General features: G+C 46.1%; 1 protein-coding gene across 2 annotated transcripts in view; it reads left to right on the plus strand.

Moving 5' to 3' along the window:
- MYRIP (myosin VIIA and Rab interacting protein) overlaps window positions 1-24,636 on the plus strand; it is an 897,248-nt gene that overhangs the window by 639,962 nt on the left and 232,650 nt on the right. For both annotated transcript variants that reach the window (XM_069730111.1, XM_069730110.1), the window contains exon 6: window positions 29-126. In XM_069730111.1, the coding sequence (XP_069586212.1) occupies window positions 29-126 (98 nt within the window). The remainder of the gene's footprint in view (window positions 1-28; window positions 127-24,636) is intronic.

The raw sequence follows: 24,636 nt of genomic DNA on the forward strand, positions 1-24,636 counted from the left end.
ATTTATAAATATATCTTATGACTTTCAGGACACAGTATGATGGACACGCTCTCAGTGGCCTTACGTGTGGCAGAAGAAGCTGTAGAAGAAGCGATTGCCAAGGCTGAATCTTACAGTGATAGCTTGGTAAGTCTCTTTGCCTTTTAATCTTGTAATACTCCATTATGTACTGTATATATATTTCATTTAATATATCAGGTTGTTTGTGGAGGGTATATATACGTCGTGTAGTATGTCGAGTTGTTTGGGCTGAGCTGAGGAGCAGAGTGTAGATACTGGCTGTATTACATAGCTGGCATCATCTTTTACCAGTAGCAATCCGTTCTACCACTGATCACTGCTATTAACCTTTTAAATGCTGCAGTGAATCACTCACAGCAGCAATTAAGTTCCTTGATTCGGCTTGGGTTTTCATTCAGATACCCATCGGCTCCCACGTGATGCAGTCACAGGGTGCCAATGGGTTGCCATGACAGCCAAGGGCCTGCTAAAGGTTCTCATGCCGCCTGTCATGTCAATTCTCTCTGCAGTGTCTACTGCCCCTCCTGGAATAGGACGTCATCAGGTAGGCAGCTCTGCACTTACTACAGTTTCCTGCATTGTCACCCTCTGAAGACATCCTGGATCCATAGTGATAGAAGATGTGAGAGATGTGACTGCTGACCCTCCTGCACTGTGCTTCTATCTTTGCCGCTGTAGCTTCGAAACCTGCGAAAGAATACATCGTCAGGTGGCGGAGATAGCAACTGTGAGTGACACCAGTACAACCCACAGCTTTTAGCACACTTCACCCCGGAGATAGTAGCAGAGTGCTAACACTGAACTCACCTCTTCCGCACCTTCTATCACCATTGATCCAGGGCTTCTTCACAGGGGACGGCGATGCAAGAAACTGCAGTAAGTACAGTAACTGCAGCACTGCCCCCTGATGATGTTCTGTTCTAGGAGGGGTGATAGACTCTGCAAGGAGTGAGTGCAGCCCCAGCCACCGGTAATGTCCTGTTTGACACTCCTCTGAAATGAAACGTCACAGGAAGTGAAGCGAAAACGACACATTTAAGGATTAAATAGATAGGGAAAAGTGTATTTTATAATAAAGCAAATTGCAAAATTGGTTAGGGTGCAAATATAGATATTTATAAAGGATGTTTTAGGTACTGAACCAACCCTTTAAGGAGTTAATTGCAGGAGTACAAAAAGGTAATACCGTATATACTACTATTTTTGGAAAATTATTTTCTTTAGTAACCTTTGGTAATATTTAGTAATAGCTTTTATTAAAATATTCTAGCCTGTATGAAGAAACCTTACTATATGTTATCGTTTATGTCTTGGAAAACAAATTGCTAACAGCTGGGACAGACAAACTTTTATCATGTTACAAATTATCTCAGCAATTAAAGGGAATCTGTCACCGGTTTTATTAAATCCTATCTAAGCGAAAACATAACCAGGCTCAATGATTGCAGCGATGTGTCACTTTTGTCTATGACTGTTTATCAGCTATAGTACAAGCGGAGCAAAGGAGACCTTGTATTCATGAGCTGCAGGCCACCATTGCCCTCTTGGCCCCAATTGACAGCTTTCTCTCTATACTGTACATACAAAGCAAACTGTCAATCATGACTTGTGGTAAAGCTGGTAGACAGTCCACAAATAATGATGACTACAGACCTTGCACATCATTCCTTGAGCAATGCTTGGGTCATGCTGATAAATAGTGATGATATGTACAGTGGGCAAAAAAAATATTTAGTCAACTCATCCAGTACCCATCAGCAGCAGTGACAAAACTAGAGTCTGATGGGCCCCTTTGCAAGATTTGGACTGGGCATCCCCACCTTCATCCTAATAAGTATGTCCCTCATCCAAATATATATATATATATATATATATATATATATATATATATATATATATATATATATATATATATACACAGTCATGGCCAAAAGTATTGACACCCTTGCAATTCTGTCAGATAATGCTCAGTTTCTTCCTGAAAATGATTGCAAACACAAATTCTTTGGTATTATTATCTTCATTTAATTTGTCTTAAATGAAAAAACACAAAAAGAATTGTCCTAAAGCCAAATTGGATATAATTCCACACCAAACATAAAAAAGGGGGTGGACAAAAGTATTGGCACTGTTCGAAAAATCATGTGATGCTTCTCTAATTTGTGTAATTAACAGCACCTGTAACTTACCTGTGGCACCTAACAGGTGTTGGCAATAACTAAATCACACTTGCAGCCAGTTGACATGGATTAAATTTGACTCAACCTCTGTCCTGCATCCTTGTGTGAATCACATTGAGCATGGAGAAAAGAAAGAAGACCAAAGAACTGTCTGAGGACTTAAGAAACCAAATTGTGAGGGAGCATGAGCAATCTCAAGGCTACAAGTCCATCTCCAAAGACCTGAATATTCCTGTGTCTACCGTGCGCAGTGTCATCAAGAAGTTTAACCTCCCTAGATGAGGACGGAAAAGAAAAATTGACAAGAGATTTCAACGCAAGAATGTGCGGATGTTGGATAAAGAACCTCGACTAACATCCAAAAAAGTTCAAGCTGCCCTGCAGTCCGAGGGTACAACAGTGTCAACCTGTACTATCCATTGGTGTCTGAATGAAAAGGGAATGTATGGTAGGAGACCCAGGAAGACCCCACTTCTTACCCTGAGACATAAAAAAGCCAGGCTGGAGTTTGCCAAAACTCACCTGAAAAAGCCTAAAACATTTTGGAAGAATTTTCTCTGGTCAGATGAGGCAAAAGTAGAGCTTTTTGGGCAAAGGCATCAACATAGAGTTTACAGGAGAAAAAAAGAGGCATTCAAAGAAAAAAACACTGTCACTACAGTCAAACATGGTGGAGGTTCCCTGATGTTTTGGGGTTACTTTGCTGCCTCTGGCACTGGACTGCTTGACCGTGTGTTAGGACTGGTGGAACGCACCAAGAGAGATGATATAGATGCGTTCGCAGTCCGGGGTCCACCGTGCAGGTGAAACCTGCTGCTAGGAAATGACAGACAATATGGCGGTATTCAAAAGTATACACGCGTGGGTTAAACCTCACCCAGCGTGAAGAAAGCGATCCTGTTGCGTCACAGGACCGCGGTACCGCACATAGAGCGCGAGCAAGTGGTCAGCGAACTAAACCCCAACAGGGATTGTAGTCCGATTAGACCCTTGCTGGCACTACACTGCAACTGGGTGTGAAAGGAATTATATAATTTAGGCACCGAAGTGCGAACTGTGCCGTGCTGGCAGGCACCACTAAGCACCCAGACGTGGGTCAGGAAGCGCACACTGGCGCGTGGCACCGCACTGGCGGTCACAGCAGTAGACGCTGACACGTGTGTGACACGTTGAGTGATAAGTCGGGCGCTAGATAGCAGCCATACTCCATACGCGAACAATCATACAATAGGGTAGGGGTATTTAAAGAACGACTTGCACTCACAACAAACACACGTATTAAATTGTACACTAGCGCATGGCCGTGCGGTCATGCGCAGTTTATATAGTTGCAGGACAGGAAGCGGCCACAGAAACTTTGCCCTTCCAAGACCTGCCAAGAGGACCAATAGAATGCGCTGCAGAGTCTGAGCACATGACCCTCGATCTCCAACGGGAGATCTTGCCCTGGGCATGCTCAGTGTGCGCAGACAAGGACTTAGACCCAGAGAAGTCCACTCGCTGCTGACCAGTATAGGCTTTACAGGCAGAAGCTGGAGAAGCAGCAGTAACTCTTCTCACAGAGTCAGACTGAGCGAGACGATGGGATCGACGTCCCTGCTGAGCAGGCTCCACTGCGGCTGGAGGAGAATGGGAGACCGCAGCGGAGACGGATCGAGATTCCCCCTGTGCAGCAGAGGAAACTCGACTCCTAACATTACCCCCCCTCCTAGGGCCCCCCCCTCCTTGGGCCTCGCTACGTTCGAAGGCAGCAATGAGCTGTGGGGCCCGAATGTTTTCAGCAGGCTCCCATGACCTGTTCTCTGGACCATAACCCTTCCAATCCACCAGATAGAACTTTTTGCCGCGTACCACCTTACACCCCAAAATAGCGTTCACCTCGTAATCGTCCGTAGACGAACCCCATGTCCCGGCAGATGACTCGGAAAACCGGGACATGTATACGGGTTTCAAGAGGGACACATGAAAGGTGTCGGTGATACCCAAGCGTGGAGGAAGAGCCAGGCGGTAGACCACAGGATTAACCTGTTCGAGAACCTTGAAGGGACCCAAGTAGCGAGGCGCAAACTTAGTGGACTCAACTCGCAGCCTGATGTTACGGGTGGAGAGCCACACCAAGTCGCCAGGAGCAAAGGTCGGAGCGGGGCGCCGATGAACATCGGCGGAGGACCTCATTCTCTCCTTGGAAGCCCGAATGGCATCCTGAGTGCGATCCCAAATGTCCCGTGCCTCCACAGCCCAGTTTGCCACCCTGGAATCGGCGGAAGACACGGGCATGGGCACAGGTACCCGCGGATGCTGACCATAGTTAAGGAGGAATGGGGTCTGTCCAGTGGAGTCAGCTACAGCATTGTTAAGAGCAAACTCCGCCCACGGTAGCAAAGATGCCCAGTCATCTTGTTTAGCAGAGACAAAATGTCGCAGATATGTGACCAAGGTCTGGTTGGCTCTCTCCACCAACCCATTCGTCTTGGGATGATATGCCGAAGAGAGATTCAACTCGATACTGAGAAGGCGACAAAGCTCTCTCCAGAACCGAGACGCAAACTGGGGACCCCGGTCACTGACAATTTTGTCTGGCATACCGTGAAGACGGAAGATGTGTTTAACAAACAATGCTGCCAAGGCCCGTGCAGAAGGTAGCTGGGGAAGCGGCACCAAATGCACCATTTTAGAAAAATGGTCGGTGATAACCCAAATGACAGTACAGCCACGTGACTTGGGCAAACCCACCACAAAGTCCATCCCGACCATCTCCCAGGGCCTGTCTGCCACCGGCAGAGGGTATAACAACCCAGCTGGCCGTTGACGGAGAGACTTATTTTTGGCACAAGAGACACATGCCCGAACGTAGTCTCCAACGTCACGAACCATATGTGGCCACCAATACATTCTCGCCAACAACTCAGATGTCCTCTTTGCCCCAAAGTGTCCACCCACTCTGGACGAATGAGCCCACGAGAGAACCTCCGGACGCAAATTGATGGGGACAAAAGTCTTGCCCGGAGGCACAGACTCAAGCGAAACCGAAGCTACGGTTCTCAGACTCTCTGAAGGGACAATGAGCCGAGACTCGTCCTCCTTCTCCACAGTTGACACCAGGGAGCGAGAGAGAGCGTCAGCACGAATGTTCTTCTCCCCGGCGAGATAATGTAGAGTGAAGTGGAACCGGGAGAAAAACAAGGACCATCTGGCCTGACGAGAATTCAGCCGCTGGGCTGTCTGTAAATAGACCAAATTCTTGTGGTCCGTGTAGACTTGGAATGGGAACCGAGCACCCTCCAAGAGATGTCTCCATTCCGAAAAGGCCAACTTCATTGCCAGCAACTCCCTATCCCCGATGGAGTAATTTCTCTCTGCTGGTGAGAAGGTTTTTGAGAAGAAGAAGCATGGATGCTTCCGACCTTGAGCATCCTTTTGATAGAGGACTGCTCCTGCACCAACGGAAGAGGCATCCAACTCCATTAGGAATGGCTTATCCACCTCGGGACGATGTAAGATGGGAGCGCTAGCAAAGTGGGACTTAATAGAAGTGAAGGCCTTGGAGACCTCTTCGGACCACGATTTAGGATTCGCTCCCTTCTTGGTGAGGGATACCAAGGGAGCTACCAGGGTTGAGAAGTGGGGGATGAACTGACGATAGTAATTTATGAACCCCATAAAGCGCTGCACCGCTTTCAGAGAATGGGGTTCCTGCCAGTCCATCACTGCCTGTAGTTTGGCAGGATCCACAGCCAATCCCTGGGCCGAGATTATGTAGCCCAGGAAAGGTAAAGACAGCTGCTCAAACATACACTTCTCCAATTTGGCATAGAGGGAGTTTGCCCGTAGGAGGTCGAAGACTTTGCAAACATCTCTCCGGTGGGAGTCAATATCTGGAGAGTAGATAAGAATATCATCCAGATAGACTACGACCGAGGTGGAAAGCATATCCCGGAAGATATCGTTCACAAAGTCCTGGAAAACGGCTGGGGCATTACAGAGCCCGAAGGGCATCACCAGATACTCATAGTGCCCATCCCTGGTGTTAAATGCCGTCTTCCATTCGTCCCCCTCACGGATGCGAATCAGGTTGTAAGCACCCCGCAAATCTAATTTAGTAAATACCCTTGCTCCCCGAAGTCTATCGAATAACTCAGATATCAAGGGCAAAGGATACTTATTCTTAACGTTGATGGCGTTAAGACCCCTGTAGTCTATGCATAGGCGCAATTCCCCATTCTTCTTCTGCACGAAGAAGAACCCTGCCCCAGCAGGTGACACTGACTTCCTAATGAATCCTCTTGCCAGATTTTCCTGGATGTACTGTGACATTGCCTCCGTCTCCGGGAGAGATAGCGGATAAACTCGACCCCGGGGAGGCTCAGCACCAGGCAAGAGATCAATAGGACAGTCATAGGGGCGATGAGGCGGAAGGACCTCCGCCGCCTTTTTGGAGAACACGTCTGCATAAGACCAATACTGCTTGGGGAGAGAGGATAGATCTGCGGGTACCTCAGTAGTAGCAACCTGAACGCACTCCCTCTGACACCTACCCCCACAAGATTCACCCCAACCCAGAATTCTGCCTGAGGACCACTCGATATGAGGAGAGTGGTACCGTAGCCAAGGTATTCCCAACAGGACCTCATCAATTCCTTCCGGAATGACGAGCAGAGAAATTATCTCCTGATGAGATGGCGACATGGACAGAGTAAAAGGGATGGTCTGGTGTGTTATCTGTGAGGGCAATGTCGACCCATTCACCACTCGCACCGTTACTGGTTGAGGAAGCATAACCAGGGGTATTGCGTGACGTTGGGCAAAGGCAGAAGACATAAAATTGCCCTCCGCCCCAGAATCCACGCAGAGCTCTACCGAGTGGGAGAATGAGCCAATAGTAATTGTCCCCTTAAAGGACAACTTAGAGGCAAACGTCGCCGTGTCTAGTGTACCTCCACCTACTACCACTAGACGCTGACGTTTCCTCGACCGCTGAGGACATCTGGAGGCTAGATGTCCTGACTGCTGGCAAACATGACAGACCCTGAGTGCACAAGCGGTCCGGGACTTAGATCCTGCTTGTGACACTTCCCTGGCCTCATGTGACTCAGGAACCAGGACCGGAAATTCCAGAGGTTTGGCGAAAGTAGGAGCCAGCCGAAACCTCTGCCTACACTGGGCTCGCTCTAACCTCCGCTCGTTAAAACGGAGGTCAATTCGAGTGGAGACAGTTATTAACTCCTCCAGTGTGGCAGGAATCTCCCTAGTGGCCAGAGCGTCCTTTACGTGGTCAGCCAAGCCCCTCCAAAATATGGGGATAAGAGCTTTATCCGACCAATCCAGCTCAGATGCTAAGGTGCGGAATTGGACGGCAAAATGACTGACCAAGGACTCACCCTGAGTTAATGCCAGCAATTGGAGCGCAGAATCATGGGTGACTTGAGGTCCTAAAAAGACCTGTTTCAGAGCGCTCAGAAACAGCGGAGCACTCTGCACCACATGATCGCCACGCTCCCACAGCGGCGTAGCCCATTCCAACGCCCTGTCCGACAATAGAGACAGAATAAATCCCACCTTAGCCCGCTCTGTGGGAAAACGTGTAGCCAGGAGCTCGAGGTGAATAGAGCACTGACTCACAAATCCCCTACAAAACTTGCTATCACCAGAAAATTTTTCTGGCAGCGGGAGGCGAGATAATGTCGGAACAGGGGTGGCAATGGACATAGTAGCTGCAGCCACGCTGGCAGCCTGTACAGCTACTGCAGTAACATCCACAGCTGAGGTCGCGCTCTCGAGAGCCGCCAACCTACCCTCCAGCTGCTGGATATGCCGCAGAGATTGCTGTTTGTCTGTCATCACTAGCCAGACCCTGGCGCTAGTGTAATGTTAGGACTGGCGGAACGCACCAAGAGAGATGATATAGATGCGTTCGCAGTCCGGGGTCCACCGTGCAGGTGAAACCTGCTGCTAGGAAATGACAGACAATATGGCGGTATTCAAAAGTATACACGCGTGGGTTAAACCTCACCCAGCGTGAAGAAAGCGATCCTGTTGCGTCACAGGACCGCGGTACCGCACATAGAGCGCGAGCAAGTGGTCAGCGAACTAAACCCCAACAGGGATTGTAGTCCGATTAGACCCTTGCTGGCACTACACCGCAACTGGGTGTGAAAGGAATTATATAATTTAGGCACCGAAGTGCGAACTGTGCCGTGCTGGCAGGCACCACTAAGCACCCAGACGTGGGTCAGGAAGCGCACACTGGCGCGTGGCACCGCACTGGCGGTCACAGCAGTAGACGCTGACACGTGTGTGACACGTTGAGTGATAAGTCGGGCGCTAGATAGCAGCCATACTCCATACGCGAACAATCATACAATAGGGTAGGGGTATTTAAAGAACGACTTGCACTCACAACAAACACACGTATTAAATTGTACACTAGCGCATGGCCGTGCGGTCATGCGCAGTTTATATAGTTGCAGGACAGGAAGCGGCCACAGAAACTTTGCCCTTCCAAGACCTGCCAAGAGGACCAATAGAATGCGCTGCAGAGTCTGAGCACATGACCCTCGATCTCCAACGGGAGATCTTGCCCTGGGCATGCTCAGTGTGCGCAGACAAGGACTTAGTCCCAGAGAAGTCCACTCGCTGCTGACCAGTATAGGCTTTACAGGCAGAAGCTGGAGAAGCAGCAGTAACTCTTCTCACAGAGTCAGACTGAGCGAGACGCTGGGATCGACGTCCCTGCTGAGCAGGCTTCACTGCGGCTGGAGGAGAATGGGAGACCGCAGCGGAGACGGATCGAGATTCCCCCTGTGCAGCAGAGGAAACTCGACTCCTAACACCGTGTGCATGGCATTATGAAGTCTGAAGACTACCAACATATTTTACAGCATAATGTAGGTCCCAGTGTGAGAAAGCTGGATCTCCCGCAGAGGTCATGGGTCTTCCAGCAGGACAATGACCCAAAACACACTTCAAAAAGCACTAGAAAATGGTTTGAGAGAAAGCACTGGACACTTCTAAGGTGGCCAGCAATGAGTCCAGACCTGAATCCCATAGAACACCTGTGGAGAGATCTAAAAATGGCAGTTTGGAGAAGGCACCCTTCAAATATCAGGGACCTGGAGCAGTTTGCCAAAGAAGAATGGTCTAAAATTCCAGCAGACCATTGAAAGAAACTCATTGATGGTTACCGGAAGCTGTTGGTCACAATTATTTTGGCTAAAGGTTGTGCAACCAAGTATTAGCCTGAGGGTGCCAATACTTTTGTCTGGCCCATTTTTGGAGTTTTGTGTGAAATGATCAATGTTTTGCTTTTTGCTTCACTCTCTCTTGTGTTTTTTCAATTAAGACAAATTAAATGAAGATAATACCAAAGAATTTGTATTTGCAATCATTTTTAGGAAGAAACTGAGTATTATCTGACAGAATTGCAGGGGTTTCAATACTTTTGGCCATGACTGTGTGTATATATATATATATATATATATATATATATATATATATATATATATATATATATATATATATATATATATATATATATATATATATATATATATATATATATACATATACATATACATACAGTGGGTAAAGAAAAGCATTTAGTCAGCCACCAATTGTGCAAGTTCTCCCACTTACAAAGATGAGAGAGGCCTGTAGTAATTGACACCATAGGTGGACCGCGACTATGAGAATCAAAATGGGTGGGAAAACAAATCCAGAAAATCACCTTGTCTGATTTCGCAAGATTTAATTTGCAAAATATGGTGGAAAATAAGTATTTGGTCACCTAAAAACATGCAAGATTTCTGGCTCTCACAGACCTGTAACTTCTTCTTTAAGAGACTCTTCTGTCCTCGTCCCATTACCTGTAGCAATGGCACCTGTTTGAACTTGTTATTAGTATATAACACACCTGTCCACAACCTCAAACAGTCACACTCCAAACTCCACTATGGTGAAGACCAAAGAGCTGTCGAAGGACAACAGAAACAAAATTGTAGCCCTGCACCAGGCTGGGAAGACTGAATCTGCAATAGGCAAGCAACTTGGTGTGATGAAATCAACTGTGGGAGCAATAACAAGAAAATGGAAGACATTCAAGACGACTGATAATCTCCCTCGATCTGGGGCTCCAGGCAAGATCTCCAGCCATGGGGTCAAAGTGATCACAAGAACGGTGAGCAAAAATCCCAGAATCTCACTGGGGGGTCTAGAGAATGACCTACATAGAGCTGGGAGCACCGTAACAAAGGCTATTATCAGTACCACACTACACCGCCAGGGAGTCAGATCCTGCAGTGCCAGACGTGTTCCCCTGCTTAAGCCAGTACATGTCCGGGTCCGTCTGAACTTTTCTAGAGAGCACTTGGATTATCCAGAAGAGTTTTTGGAGAATGTCATATGATCTGATGAAACCAAAGTAGAACTGTTTGGAAGAAACGAAACTTGTTGTGTTTGAAGGAGACAGAATGCTGAGTTGCATCCAAAGAACACCATACCTACTGTGAAGCATGGGGGTGGCAACATCATGCTTTAGGGCTGTTTCTCTGCAAAGGGACCAGGACGTCTGATCCATGTACAAGAAAGAATGAATGGGGCTCTGTATCGTGAGATTTTGAGTGCAAACCTCCTTCCATCAGCAAGGGCATTGAAGATGAAACGAGAATGGGTTTTTCAGCATGATAATGATCCCAAGCACACTGCCAGGGCAATGAAGGAGTGGCTTCGTAAGAAACATATGAAGGTCCTGGTCCTAGCCAGTCTCCAGATCTCAACCCCATAGAAAACCTTTGGAGGGAGTTGAAAGTCCATGCTGCCGTGGACCACAACTATGAGAGTCAAAATGGGTGGGAAAACAAATCCAGAAAATCACCTTGTCTGATTTCGCAAGATTTTTTTTTATCCAATTATGGTGGAAAATCAGTATTTGATCATTAACCCCTTAGTGACAGAGCCAATTTTGTGCTTGATGACAAGCCAATTTTTACAATTTTGACCACTGTCAATTTATGTGGTTATAACTCTGGAATGCCTCAACGGAACCCACTGATTCTGAGAATGTTTTTTCGTGACATATTGTACTTCATGTTAGTGGTAAAATTTATTTGATATGACTTGCGTTTATTTATGAAAAAAATGGAACTATGGCAAACATTTTGAACATTTTGCAATTCTCAAACTTTGAATATTTATGCCCTTAAATCATAGAGTGGTATCACACAAAATACATAATAAATAACATTTCCCACATGTCTACTTTACATCAGCACAATTTTGCAAGTAAAAATGTTTTTGTTAGGAAGTTATAAGGGTTAAAAGTTGACCAGTGATTTCTAGTTTTTCCAACAAAATTTACAAAACCATTATGTTAGGGACCACCTCGCATTTGAAGTGACTTTGGGGGGTCAATTTAACAAATGGGAAAATATTTAGAAACGTTCCCACCCTACAGTTCAAATGAGTTCATGCCGCCAGGGAGCGGAGCATCGGTGACGGTTCGGCTCTCAGTTGTAAATGTATTTAACCCCTTCAGATGGATTTACAGCATGGGACTTGACTGCACAGCGGACAGGTATGGGATATTGTTGTTTTTCATTTTGTTTTTTTTTTACAGAAGAACGAGGGCTTTGCTTTTGATTGAGCATGCAATAAAGATATTAAAAACCTGTGTTTCTTTCCTTCATTAAAATACCGTATTTTCCGCTTTGTAAGACGCACTTTATTTCCCCCAAATTTGGGGGGGAAATGTGGGTGCGTCTAACAAAGCGGATATACCGCTTACCATTACAGGCTGGGAGGAGGGGGTGTCCGCCGCCGCTACCGCCTGCCGCCGCTGTCGTCCGCCGCCACTGCCGGGGTTGTCCGCTGCTGCCCCGGGTGATGCTGAAGGCTCCGGTGCTGCGGGGGGCTCTGGCGACATTTTGTGAAAGACCAGAGCCCCCCGGCAGTTCTTCCATGCGTTCCAGTATGACTAATTCCGGGAAAATGGCCGCCGGAATCTCGGGAGATGAGATTTCAGCGCTGAGATCTCATCTCTCGAGATTCCGGCGGCCATTTTCCCGGAGTTAGTTCCAGTATGACTGACTCCGGGAAAATGGCCGCCGGAATCTCGGGAGATGAGATTTCAGCGCTGAGATCTCATCTCTCGAGATTCCGGCGGCCATTTTCCCGGAATTAGTCATACTGGAACGCATGGAAGAACTGCCGGGGGGCTCTGGTCTTTCACAAAATGTCACCAGAGCCCCCCGCAGCACCGGAGACAGCCCTACAGCACAGGAGCCCCCTGCAGACCCCTCATCCCAGCCTGCAGCAAAGGAGCCCCCTGCAGACCCCTCATCCCAGGCTGCAGCACAGGAGCCCCCCTGCAGCACAGGAGCCCCCTGCAGACCCCCTCATCCCAGCCTGCAGCAATGCTCCACTCCTGCCTCCGGCAACGAGCCTGGGACCCTGATCCACCACAACCACAACCCCTGGTAAGTAATAAGACGCATGGATTATAAGACGCCCCACCAATTTATTAAAAAATAGTTTTTTCCTATTTTTCTCCTCAAAATTTGGGGTGCGTCTTATAATCCGGAGCGTCTTACAAAGCGAAAAATACGGTACTTTATTCTTAATGTGTGTGTGTATTTTTAACCCTTTCCTACTATTGGATTAATAATGGATAGGTGTCTTATTGACACCTCTCCATTATTAACCAGCTGTGCTGCGTCTGATTAAGGGGGAAAGACCCGCCCCGGGGACGATTTCACGGTATTAGGAGGCACATTTTTATAAGGGTTTATTTCAGCGTGTGCAGGGAGCATAACTAAAAGAGCCACCTTGTCAGAATGCAGCATCAGTGCTGCACAAGGTGGCTCTTTTAGTTACAAACGCCTGAGGGAGGTGACAGGTTCCCTTTAATTGCCACCGTTAAAAGGCATATCGGCGGTCGTTAAGGTGTTAACAAAAGTTAATCTCAATATTTTGTTATATATTCTTTGTTGGCAATGACAGAGGGTCAAACGTTTTCTGTAAGCCTTCACCAGGTTGGCACACACTGTTGGTGGTATGTTGGCCCATTTTTCAATGCAGATCTCCTGTAGAGCAGTGATGTTTTGGGCCTGTCTCTGGGCAACACAGACTTTCAACTCCCTACAAAGGTTTTCTATGGGGTTGAGATCGGGAGACTGGCTAGGCCACTCCAGGACCTTCATATGCTTCTTACGAAGCCACTCCTTCATTGCTCTGGTGGTGTGCTTGGGATCATTAGCATGCTGAAAGACCCATCCACGTTTTATCTTCAATGCCTTTACTGATGGAAGGAGGTTTGTACTCAAAATCTCACGATACATGAACCCATTCATTCTTTCATGTACACAGATCAGTCATCCTGGTCCCTTTGGAGAGAAACAGCCCCATAGCATGATGTTGCCACCCTCATGCTTCACGGTAGGTATGGTGTTCTTTGAATGCAACTCAGCATTTTGTCTCCTCCAAACACAACGAGTTTTGTTTCTACCAAGCAGTTCTACCTTGGTTTCATCAGACCATATGACATTCTCTCAATACTCTACTGGATAATCCAAATGTTTTCTAGCAAACTTCAGACGGGCCCGGACATGTACTGGCTTAGGCTGGTTTCACACTTGCGTTTTTGAACGCATGCGTTTTTTTAAAAAACGCATGTAAACGCTGCGTTTTTTTGACGCACACGTTTAACGCGTGCGTTAAAAAAACGCAGCGTTTACACGCGTTTACATGCGTTTTTGCATGCGTTTGCGTTTTTTTGCGGATTTTCAAAAAAAAAAAAAAAAATTAAAAAAAAGGTTACCAGACACAACCAATGGGAATAGAGAGGGTGTACATGATTGGCACTCAATATATAGACCCTAGGGGTACAGAAATTTTCAGAGCTTGCTACTGTTTCCGGTGTCATGATGGATCTTTCAATGGAGAACTTTTATTTCAAACTGGAGTTCAGCTTCAAGATTTTCCTTGCCTGTGTTTTTGCTTGGGAGCAAGACCGAAACCGCCAAAGATGGAGAAGGAGACAGCGTCGGCGTTTTTGGAGGCACCCCATCATTGAAGTGCGTGAGACCCGTGGAGCATATCACACGCTCTATGCGGACTGAATGCCAACCCGGAGAAATTCCAGGATTACACCAGAATGTCTCAAGATTCTTTCCGGGATTTACTGTCTCGTGTAGAAGGTTCCATACGGCGACAGGACACACGGCTCCGTAGAGCAATTCCACCCGAGGAACGTCTGTTAGTGACATTACGGTACGTTCAAAAACTAAACCAATGACAGTCCAATTTTTTGGTTATGACATGTATTTTTTGTTGTTTTTTTTACCTTTTTCTTATTGAAAAACACCATTAAGAGCCGATTTTAAATGTTTTTTTTGTTTCCTTTTCTTCTAGATTTCTGGCCACAGGAGAGAGTTTATCTTCCCTGCACTTCCAATACCGCCTTGGAATCTCAACCCTGTCCGGAATTGTTGTGGACACCTGTCGTGCATTATGGAATGTACTCCGTGAGGAGTTTATACCTGTACCCACCGTGGACATGTGGCGGGAAATATCAAAAACATTTTTGAACGTGTGTGATTTTCCAAACTGTTTAGGGGCGGTGGATGGGAAGCACATCCGCATTGTTAAACCTGCCAGAACCGGATCTGAGTTTTTTAATTATAAAAAATATTTTTCGGTAGTGCTCATGGCAATAGCGGATGCGGAGTGTCGCTTCATCGCCGTGGACATTGGAGCTTTTGGCCGTGGCAATGATTCCCAGACCTTCAAGAGCTCGGATATGGGCCGTTGGGTATATGGCAACAATTTTAATTTTCCCCCTCCACAGCCTCTCCCCAACACTCAAGGCCCACTGCTGCCATTTGTTATGGTTGGGGATGAGGCCTTCCAGATGTGTGAAAATCTCCTGAAGCCCTATTCTAGTAGGGACTTGGACCACACTCGCAGAATATTCAACTACAGACTGACCAGGGCCAGAAGAACCGTAGAGTGCAGCTTTGGCATTCTGGTTGCTAAATGGCGCATTCTTGCAACAGCCATCAATCTACAAGTGGAAACAGTGGACGAGGTGGTCAAAGCCTGTGTGGTTCTACACAATTATATAATGGCTAAGGAGCGACCCCACATTGAACTTGATGAACCAGTTTCCCACCCATTGCCAGATTTTCAGCATCACCCGATGCGGTCAACTGCAGCCGTTGGTCTTATGCGGGACCAATTTGCGGCCTATTTTGTGTCCGATATTGGACGGGTTTCATGGCAGGACAATGTTGTTTAAATGTCCTGTTGTATGTTAATGTTTACCAATTATTAAATACTGATACAAATTTTTCTAATTAATAAACTTTTTTGTGTTCACCAGGTCTCCTGTCTTTTTCCTCTCTAAAAAAAGGTTGAACAAAGATGGGCAGTAGATATGTATATCATAATTTGTAATCCAAAACCAGGAGTGGGTGATAGTTGATGAGGTAATAATTAGATTTTTTTTAATCATAATTGACCTCTGTTGCACTCCCTATTTTGGTTTACAAAGAATGATATAAACACGCATACTTATAATAATGTAACCAGATTTAAATTTATTTATTGGTAATCTTCTTGACGTCATTGCGTCAAGAGTGGCACGCTCTCTATACCCGTCAAGTCAAGTGTAAGAAATAATGAATTCATGATGAACATATACATGATCATGAATTCAAAATTTCTTACACCTGCCCAGGTGAGGATAGATAGTTAACGTGTGCCAACCATTGTCCCATCAGTTTGACAAACATTGTCACATAATGTGCTATATAGAATATGGTGAATATATCAACTAAACAGGTCAGGTGTCTATTTTGACATCTGACCGGTTCAGTTGAGTTCTGAACTTGATTGCCACCATTTTCTCTTTGTACAGTGACACTACACTAGTTAAAAATTAAAAATAAGAGTATGGAAATAACTACTATTTTTTTGGCCAACTCATATCTGTATACTAAAGAAACACATATAGATGTTGTCTGGTATTTTATACTACTGGAGATATGTGTAGGCCAAAAGAATAAGTGTGTGACGAAGTTTATTGGTGTGTATTGAGAGCGGTGAAAGACACTAAACCAAACATAATTGTTGCAAATAAACTTTTTTTTTATTGAAGAAAAACAAAACAAATTTATTTTTTGGTACCGCGCCGGGTTGAACCACGCCGGCTTGGGGTTGAGTGACGTAACTGGGGGGTATTCAGAACTGAAGCCTGGCTCACCGTGGAGGAGGCAGAGGTGGCAGGAGAATGGGCAAGAAAACTTGAAGGGTCTGGAAGTTCGGGGATGGGGCTTAAAACATGAGGGGCTTGAGACACACTGGAAGGTTGAGACACATCGGTAGGTGATGGGGGAGGAATAATCAAAGTTTTTTGTTTTTTATGCGTTTTGCCAGTTTTCCGTTGGGTTTTCCGGGTTGGGGGAAGTCTTCTTGGGCTAGGTTGTAAAGTGTGGGCGGGAGACACGCCAGGACCCGGCTCCACAATTACACAGTCAGTCTCCATTGTGGAGCGCTCGGCAATGTCTGAGTCCAATGGGGGGAAAGATAAAGTCCCGCCTGGGTCCTGGTGCCTCGTTGGGGGGGGGAAACAAAAACCCTCCCAGGATCCTGGTGCCTCGTTGGGGGGGGAACATAACACCCTCCCAGGGTCCTGGTGCATCGTTGGGGGGGGGAAACAAATCCCATACCAGTGTCCTGCTGCATTGCTGGTGGGGGGGAACATAAAGCCATGGATGGGTCCTGCTGCATCGGGGTGGGTCCTGCCCGGAAAGGTATGGCTTGGTCGTGCTGCATCATGGGGGGCCCGGTGCGATACGCCATGGATGGGTCCTGCTGCATGGGGGGGTGTCCTGCCCGGAAAGCAACGCCTTGGTCCTGCTGCATCGGGGTGGGTCCGGTCCGATATGCCAGGCCTCGGTCCTGCTGCATCGGGGTGGGTCCGGTCCGATATGCCAGGCCTCGGTCCTGCTGCATCGGGGGTGGGCCGGTCCGATATTGCATGGATGGGTCCTGCTGCATCGGGAGGGTGCCGGGCCGATAAGCCACGCCAGGGTCCTGCGTCATCGTGGTGTCAGCGGAGGAGGTCCAAGCCGGAGCAGCGGTCGTCACGGTGGTGGCGGTGGGATGTCCAACAGCACTCGTCATCATGTTGGCGCTGTAGTGGAGTACACCTGTAGAGGGAATAGAGGTGGCCATGCAGTGGTATGCAGCAGAGGTAGGAATGGTGTTTACTTGTGACAGTGACGGCACAGTTGGATATGCCGCCACATTACGACTCTGACTCTGCTGCATAGCCTGCACAAAAGCAACATTGCAGGCCTGCATCACACTCAGCTGGAGATCAGGGCTAAGGTGTTCCGACATGCCCTGTTCGATTTGATTAAAAAAATGATGAGCTGGCTTCTGGAGGTCGGCTTTCACTTGATCAACGCTTTTGGCGACATCCTGGATGCGGCACTCTAACAGGTTATGGGACACATCCATTGTGTCACCTAAAGCCTTGATAGCTTCGTGTAAAACCGAGCTCAAGTGCAAAAACTCGGGCATGAGGGACCTATCCGAAGCCCTCTGTCGCTGCCGGGATGAGCCCGCAAAAATGGGTGCAGCGAAAGAGGACTGCGAAAGGGGAAGACCTGATGGGCCAGCCCCCTGGTCTCCAGTGAGTGTGGAAGACCCACCTGGTGCTGTGCTGCTGGATGGCTGGGACGGGTCCGTGGCTGCCGGCTGAAGGACCGCTCCAGAACCTGTGGCGACAGTCGTGCAGTGTGTGCTGTGAAAAAAGAAAACAGAAAATTAATACCAAACTATAGCAAGACGGTACATCCTGTGGAATTAAAAATGACAGATTATGTCAATGCAATACAACCGGAGGCATGTGAGAAATACTTACGTTCTCATGAGAAGGACCGGTCTCAGGAAGGCCAACACACGGTGATATTTGTAGAGCCGGTGCCTTGCTCCGGAACCACTAGCTGCACTCTTCTCTGCACGCAGGTCCTTGTTGAAGCGGTCCTTCATTGAACGCCAACGTGTTCTTACTTTGTCCACTGTGAAATAACAATAAAATATAATGGTCAGAATAAGGACTTTTGGCCGTGCTCTCATGACTGTGTGTGATGACAGAAACTACGAAAAGTTTCTTTCATCACACACAGTCAAGAGAGCATGGCCAAGGTCTGTTGCTTCACACTACCGTGCAATACTTACCAAATGCATTACGGACCCGTGGCGGGGAATTCTCCCAGCCATCCCACAACGCTTGGGCCACCTCACTCCACAAACGACAGAGAACACTATTGACGGCGTGCTGTTGATCCCGGCTGTCCCACAACGGGACTCGCTCCTGGATCAGACTGATCAGCAGGTTATTATCAATCCGGTCGTCGTCCCGTTGTGAAACCTAAAATTAAAAGAAAATCATTTAAGTTTGCTCAACCACATTTGGAAAAAATAAGACACGAAGATGAGAAAGGGCAGGAATATGAAAGACAACTTTCAGAGAAGGATGATACAAGAAAAATGTAAAGAAAAACAAGGGTACAGAAAGGAAGTTAAAAGAATATTACAATAAGGACAGTCTGCCTGGTATACATACCCGCTGCCGTCTTCCACCTGGACCTTGACTCCGCTGCTCAGTACATCTCTGTCCCTCAGTTGAAGTGCTCTATAAAATAAAATAAAAAAATTGCCTCATGTGTCGATGTGACAGTCAATACTTACCAAGCTGACGGACAAAAAAATTACCTCGCTCACGTGATCCACTTCTGATAATAATAATAATCTTTATTTTTATATAGCGCTAACATATTCCGCAGCGCTTTACAGTTTGCACACATTATCATCACTGTCCCCGATTGGGCTCACAATCTAGAATTCCTATCAGTATGTCTTTGGAATGTGGGAGGAAACCGGAGTGCCCGGAGGAAACCCACGCAAACACGGAGAGAACATACAAACTCTTTGCAGATGTTGTCCTGGGTGGGATTAGAACCCAGGACCCCAGCGCTGCAAGGCTGTAGTGCTAACCACTGCGCCACCGTGCTGCCCAGCACGTTCTGATTGCCGTGGCTGGAACTCTTCATCAGACGAAGAAACCGGAGAAGACATTCTGATGCGTGTTGAAAGAAAAAATAGAAGAAATTAGGACATGTAGATCCAAAAAATTGAAAATGAATGCATTGGCTAGGATATACTCACATTGCTCTGTGTCTTGTCCAACAATGCGTCCGGGCAGGGTGCTGTCTTCTTTGGAGTCTGATGAGAAGTGACCAGAAACTTCCCCCAACCTTCCTTTTATAACCCTGCTGCTATGGGGGAGGCTTATCAGTGTCTAGAAAACCTTATCTACAGTTAATTCAATCTTGCCAAAAAAAACGCATGCGTCAAAAAAACGCATGCAAACGCATGTCCAAAAAAACGCATGCGTCCCCATTGACTCCAATGCATTTTTTGTCCCCAAAAAAACGCATGTAAACGCATGCGTTTTTTTTGTAAAAAAAACGCCCCTCAAAATACTACTAGTTGCATTTTAGAAAATGAACGCATGCAGTTAAAAAACGCATGCGTTCACAAACACGTGCAAACGCGTACACCTAAAAACGCATGCGTTTTCAATGTTAAATATAGGGGAAAAAAACGCATGCTTTTTTTGTAAAAAACGCTGCAGACAAAAACGCAAGTGTGAAACCACCCTTACGCAGGGGAACACGTTTGGCACTGCAGAATCTGAGTCCTTGGCGGCGCAGTGTGGAATTGATGGTAACCTTTGTTACGGTGGTCCCAGCTCTATGCAGGTTGTTCACTATGTCCCACCGTGTGGTTCAGGGATATTTGCTCACCATTCTTGTGATCATTTTGACCCCACAGGGTGAGATCTTGCGTGGAGCCCCAGATTGAGGGAGAATATCAGTGGTCTTGAATGTGTTCCATTTTCTTATTATTGCTCCCACAGTTGATTTCATCACACCAAGCTGCTTGCCTATTGCAGATTTAGTCTTCCCAGCCTGGTGCAGGGCTACAATTTTGTTTCTGGTGTCCTTCGACAGCTCTTGGTCTTCACCATAGTGGAATTTGGAGTGTGACTGTTGGAGGTTGTGGACAGGTGTCTTTTATACAAGTTCAAATAGGTGCCATTACTACAGGTAATGAGTGGAGGACAGAGGAGCCTGTTAAAGAAGAAGTTACAGGTCTGTGAGATCCAGAAATCTTGCATGTTTTTAGGTGACCAAATACTTATTTTCCACCATAATTTGAAAAATAAATCTTGTCAAATGAGACAAGGTGATTTTTCTGGATTTATTTTCTCATTTTTGACTCTCATAGTTGTTGTCTACCTATGATGTCAATTACAGGCCTCTCTCTTCTTTTTAAGTGGGAGAACTTGCACAATTGGTGGCTGACTAAATACTTTTTTCCACACTGTATCTACTACAAAACAAAAAGACACATCATACAGTGGGGCAAAAAAGTATTTAGTCAGTCGGCAATAGTGCAAGTTCCACCACTTAAAAAGATGAGAGGTGTCTGTAATTTACATCATAGGTAGACCTCAACTATGGGAGACAAACTGAGAAAAAAAAATCCAGAAAATCACATTGTCTGTTTTTTTAACATTTTATTTGCATATTATGGTGGAAAATAAGTATTTGGTCAGAAACAAACAATCCACATTTCTGGCTCTCACAGACCTGTAACTTCTTCTTTAAGAGTCTCCTCTTTCCTCCACTCATTACCTGTAGTAATGGCACCTGTTTAAATTTGTTATCAGTATAAAAAGACACCTGTGCACACCCTCAAACAGTCTGACTCCAAACTCCACTATGGTGAAGACCAAAGAGCTGTCAGAGGACACCAGAAACAAAATTGTAGCCCTGCACCAGGCTGGGAAGACTGAATCTGCAATAGCCAACCAGCTTGGAGTGAAGAAATCAACAGTGGGAGCAATAATTAGAAAATGGAAGACATACAAGACCACTGATAATCTCCCTCGATCTGGGGCTCCATGCAAAATCCCACCCCGTGGGGTCAGAATGATCACAAGAACGGTGAGCAAAAATCCCAGAACCACGCGGGGGGACCTAGTGAATGAACTGCACAGAGCTGGGACCAATGTAACAAGGCCTACCATAAGTAACACACTACGCCACCATGGACTCAGCTCCTGCAGTGCCAGACGTGTCCCACTGCTTAAGCCAGTACATGTCCGGGCCCGTCTGAAGTTTGCTAGAGAGCATTTGGATGATCCAGAGGAGTTTTGGGAGAATGTCCTATGGTCTGATGAAACCAAACTGGAACTGTTTGGTAGAAACACAACTTGTTGTGTTTGGAGGAAAAAGAATACTGAGTTGCATCCCTCAAACACCATACCTACTGTAAAGCATGGTGGTGGAAACATCATGCTTTGGGGCTGTTTCTCTGCAAAGGGGCCAGGACGACTGATCCGGGTACATGAAAGAATGAATGGGGCCATGTATCGTGAGATTTTGAGTGCAAACCTCCTTCCATCAGCAAGGGCATTGAAGATGAAACGTGGCTGGGTCTTTCAACATGACAATGATCCAAAGCACACCGCCAGGGCAATGAAGGAGTGGCTTCATAAGAAGCATTTCAAGGTCCTGGAGTGGCCTAGCCAGTCTCCAGATCTCAACCCTATAGAAAACTTTTGGAGGGAGTTGAAAGTCCGTGTTGCCAAGCGAAAAGCCAAAAACATCACTGCTCTAGAGGAGATCTGCATGGAGGAATGGGCCAACATACCAACAACAGTGTGTGGCAACCTTGTGAAGACTTACAGAAAACGTTTGACCTCTGTCATTGCCAACAAAGGATATATTACAAAGTATTGAGATGAAATTTTGTTTCTGACCAAATACTTATTTTCCACCATAATATGCAAATAAAATGTTAAAAAAAACAGACAATGTGATTTTCTGGATTTTTTTTTCTCAGTTTGTCTCCCATAGTTGAGGTCTACCTATGATGTAAATTACAGACGCCTCTCATCTTTTTAAGTGGTGGAACTTGCACTATTGCTGACTGACTAAATACTTTTTTGCCCCACTGTAGGTATTAGAGTATCTGTCACTACTTCAAGCTGCCGTCAGATGGGGCAACATAACCTGGTGACCAATTTCCTTCAAACTTTTCAGAGGTTTAGGCTGCCGTCACACTAGCAGTATTTGGTCAGTATTTTACATCAGTATTTGTAAGCCAAAACCAGGAGTGGGTGATAAATACAGAAGTGGTGACGTGTTTCTATGATACTTTTCCTCTATTTGTTCCACTCCTGGTTTATGCTTACAAATACTGATGTAAAATACTGACCAAATACTGCTAGTGTGATGGCAGCCTTACATGTATATTGCACAGAGAGGCATTTTATGCTGCAGTGGTGTCATTTAATTGTTCTGAAGTTAAGAGTGGTGATAGCGGTCTTTGGAGCACTGTGAGCCGGTCAAAGGTAGAAACTGTTGAAAGTGGTGGATCCGCTGCAGCTCCAGCCGTGTACCCTCAGAAAGGGGAAGGATGAATGAATAGACACGGAAACAGACACGGTCAAAGGAGCGCTAAGGATCAGAAGTTAAAATGATGAATCTTTATTCCACTACGGGTTTCAACGGACAACGGACAACGCCGTCTTCATCAGGTGGCATCAGGTTTGCCACCTGATGAAGACGGCGTTGTCTATTGAAACGCATAGTGGAATAAAGATTCATCATTTTAACTTCTGATCCTTAGCGCTCCTTTGACCGTGTATCTTTGCTATTCATTTAATTAGTCTGAGTACATATATGCTTATTCTTAGTAGGGGTTCAAAGCAGGAGTGCCAGAGGGGCATCAAAATGACTTAGTGGTCCCCTAATGAGGTAAACATGGCGCACTCTAATCGTAGGTATAGAGGAACTCAGAAAATGACCATGCTGTTACTAAAAATAAGTCTCTACACAAAGACCAATACTGAAATTACTGCCATACAGTGACAATATAGTGGTTTTTCATCACTTTACACCACTAAATTCAGTGGCTCCTTCTCAACCACCAAAAAACAGTTGACTACATCTTTCTGTGCTTCTCAACTAGGCATATACAGACAAAAATGATGTATGACAGAGCACAATTTGACTCAGATTGTATCATCATACTTAATGGCATATGCCTGAATCCTGTTTTGTGGGTGTCTGGACGTAAGCCCCGACGGATTCATTGAACTTTGGGGCAAGTGTGATGTGAACCCTGCCTAAGAGATTACCGTACCGATATTGATAGTGAATTACAAGTGAGGTTCTCTCCAATAGTCGTGCACTTTTCCCATATTTCCATCTAGCTCAGAAAAACATAACAACTTCTTCCAGCCAGGAATTCTATGCAGAGTTTACAGCAAATACGCATTTGACTTCTCACATTTCCAGCACCTATTCCCAACCTGCACAAACTCCTTCTCCCAATGCTGACCCTACTGCTGCCATATGTGTCTCTATTATTGCGGTGTGGCACGAAGGCAGTGCTCCTCTTAGTGTAAATTGTTATATCCACCATTGTGCACCTTACAAAGTAAAATGTCTTTTATGCTGTCTAGATGGTAAAATTGCTCCTTAGATAATATTAATGCCTTGTGCAAGTGCCCTAGAAAACAATGCCAATATTTTGCGAAGTAAAATTTAACAATGTCCTCTGTGTCCACATTTGACTTTGACTGTCACAATATCCTGTGTGCCCCTATAATAATAATGCACATTTAACATTTAATAATTTCCTCTGAGTCCCCCTTTACAGCTCTCATATGTATATTATGATGTTTCAGAGCTTGCCATACCATGTGTGATGTTGACCAGAGCTCCCCTATACATAGTGTGATGCCCCAAAAGCTCCCCTATGCACAATTTGATGCCACTTCTGTTCTTGTATACAAATTGTTATGCCCCCATACTGTAGTTCCCCTATGCAAAGTGTGGTGCCACCACTGCACCCTTATGCACAGTGTGATGGGCCAACAGCTCCCCTATACACAGTGTGATGAAGCCACAGCCCACCAATACACAGTATGGTGGGTGCACAGGTCCCCTATACACAGTATGGTGGGCCCACAGCTCACCTATAAATATTAAGATGAGGTTACAACTCCCCGTATTCACAGTATGATGGGCCCACAGCTCTTCTATGCATAGAAAAATGGGCCCACAGTTACCCTATGCACAGTTTAATGCACCTGTATGATGATCTCCACAGTAGCCCTCACTGCCATATAATGGCCCTCACAGTAGCCCCAATTCGGTATGATGGCCCTCAATAGTAGCCCGCACAGTTACCTCACAAGTACTATTAAAATAAAAACATCACATACTCACCTAACCCTGGATCCTGGCATTCAAAAAATGGTAAGGCGTGAGCAGGCCGAAATGGGGTTGTC

Source organism: Ranitomeya imitator, chromosome 6, assembly GCF_032444005.1.
Source record: "Ranitomeya imitator isolate aRanImi1 chromosome 6, aRanImi1.pri, whole genome shotgun sequence".
Taxonomy (NCBI): domain Eukaryota; kingdom Metazoa; phylum Chordata; class Amphibia; order Anura; family Dendrobatidae; genus Ranitomeya; species Ranitomeya imitator.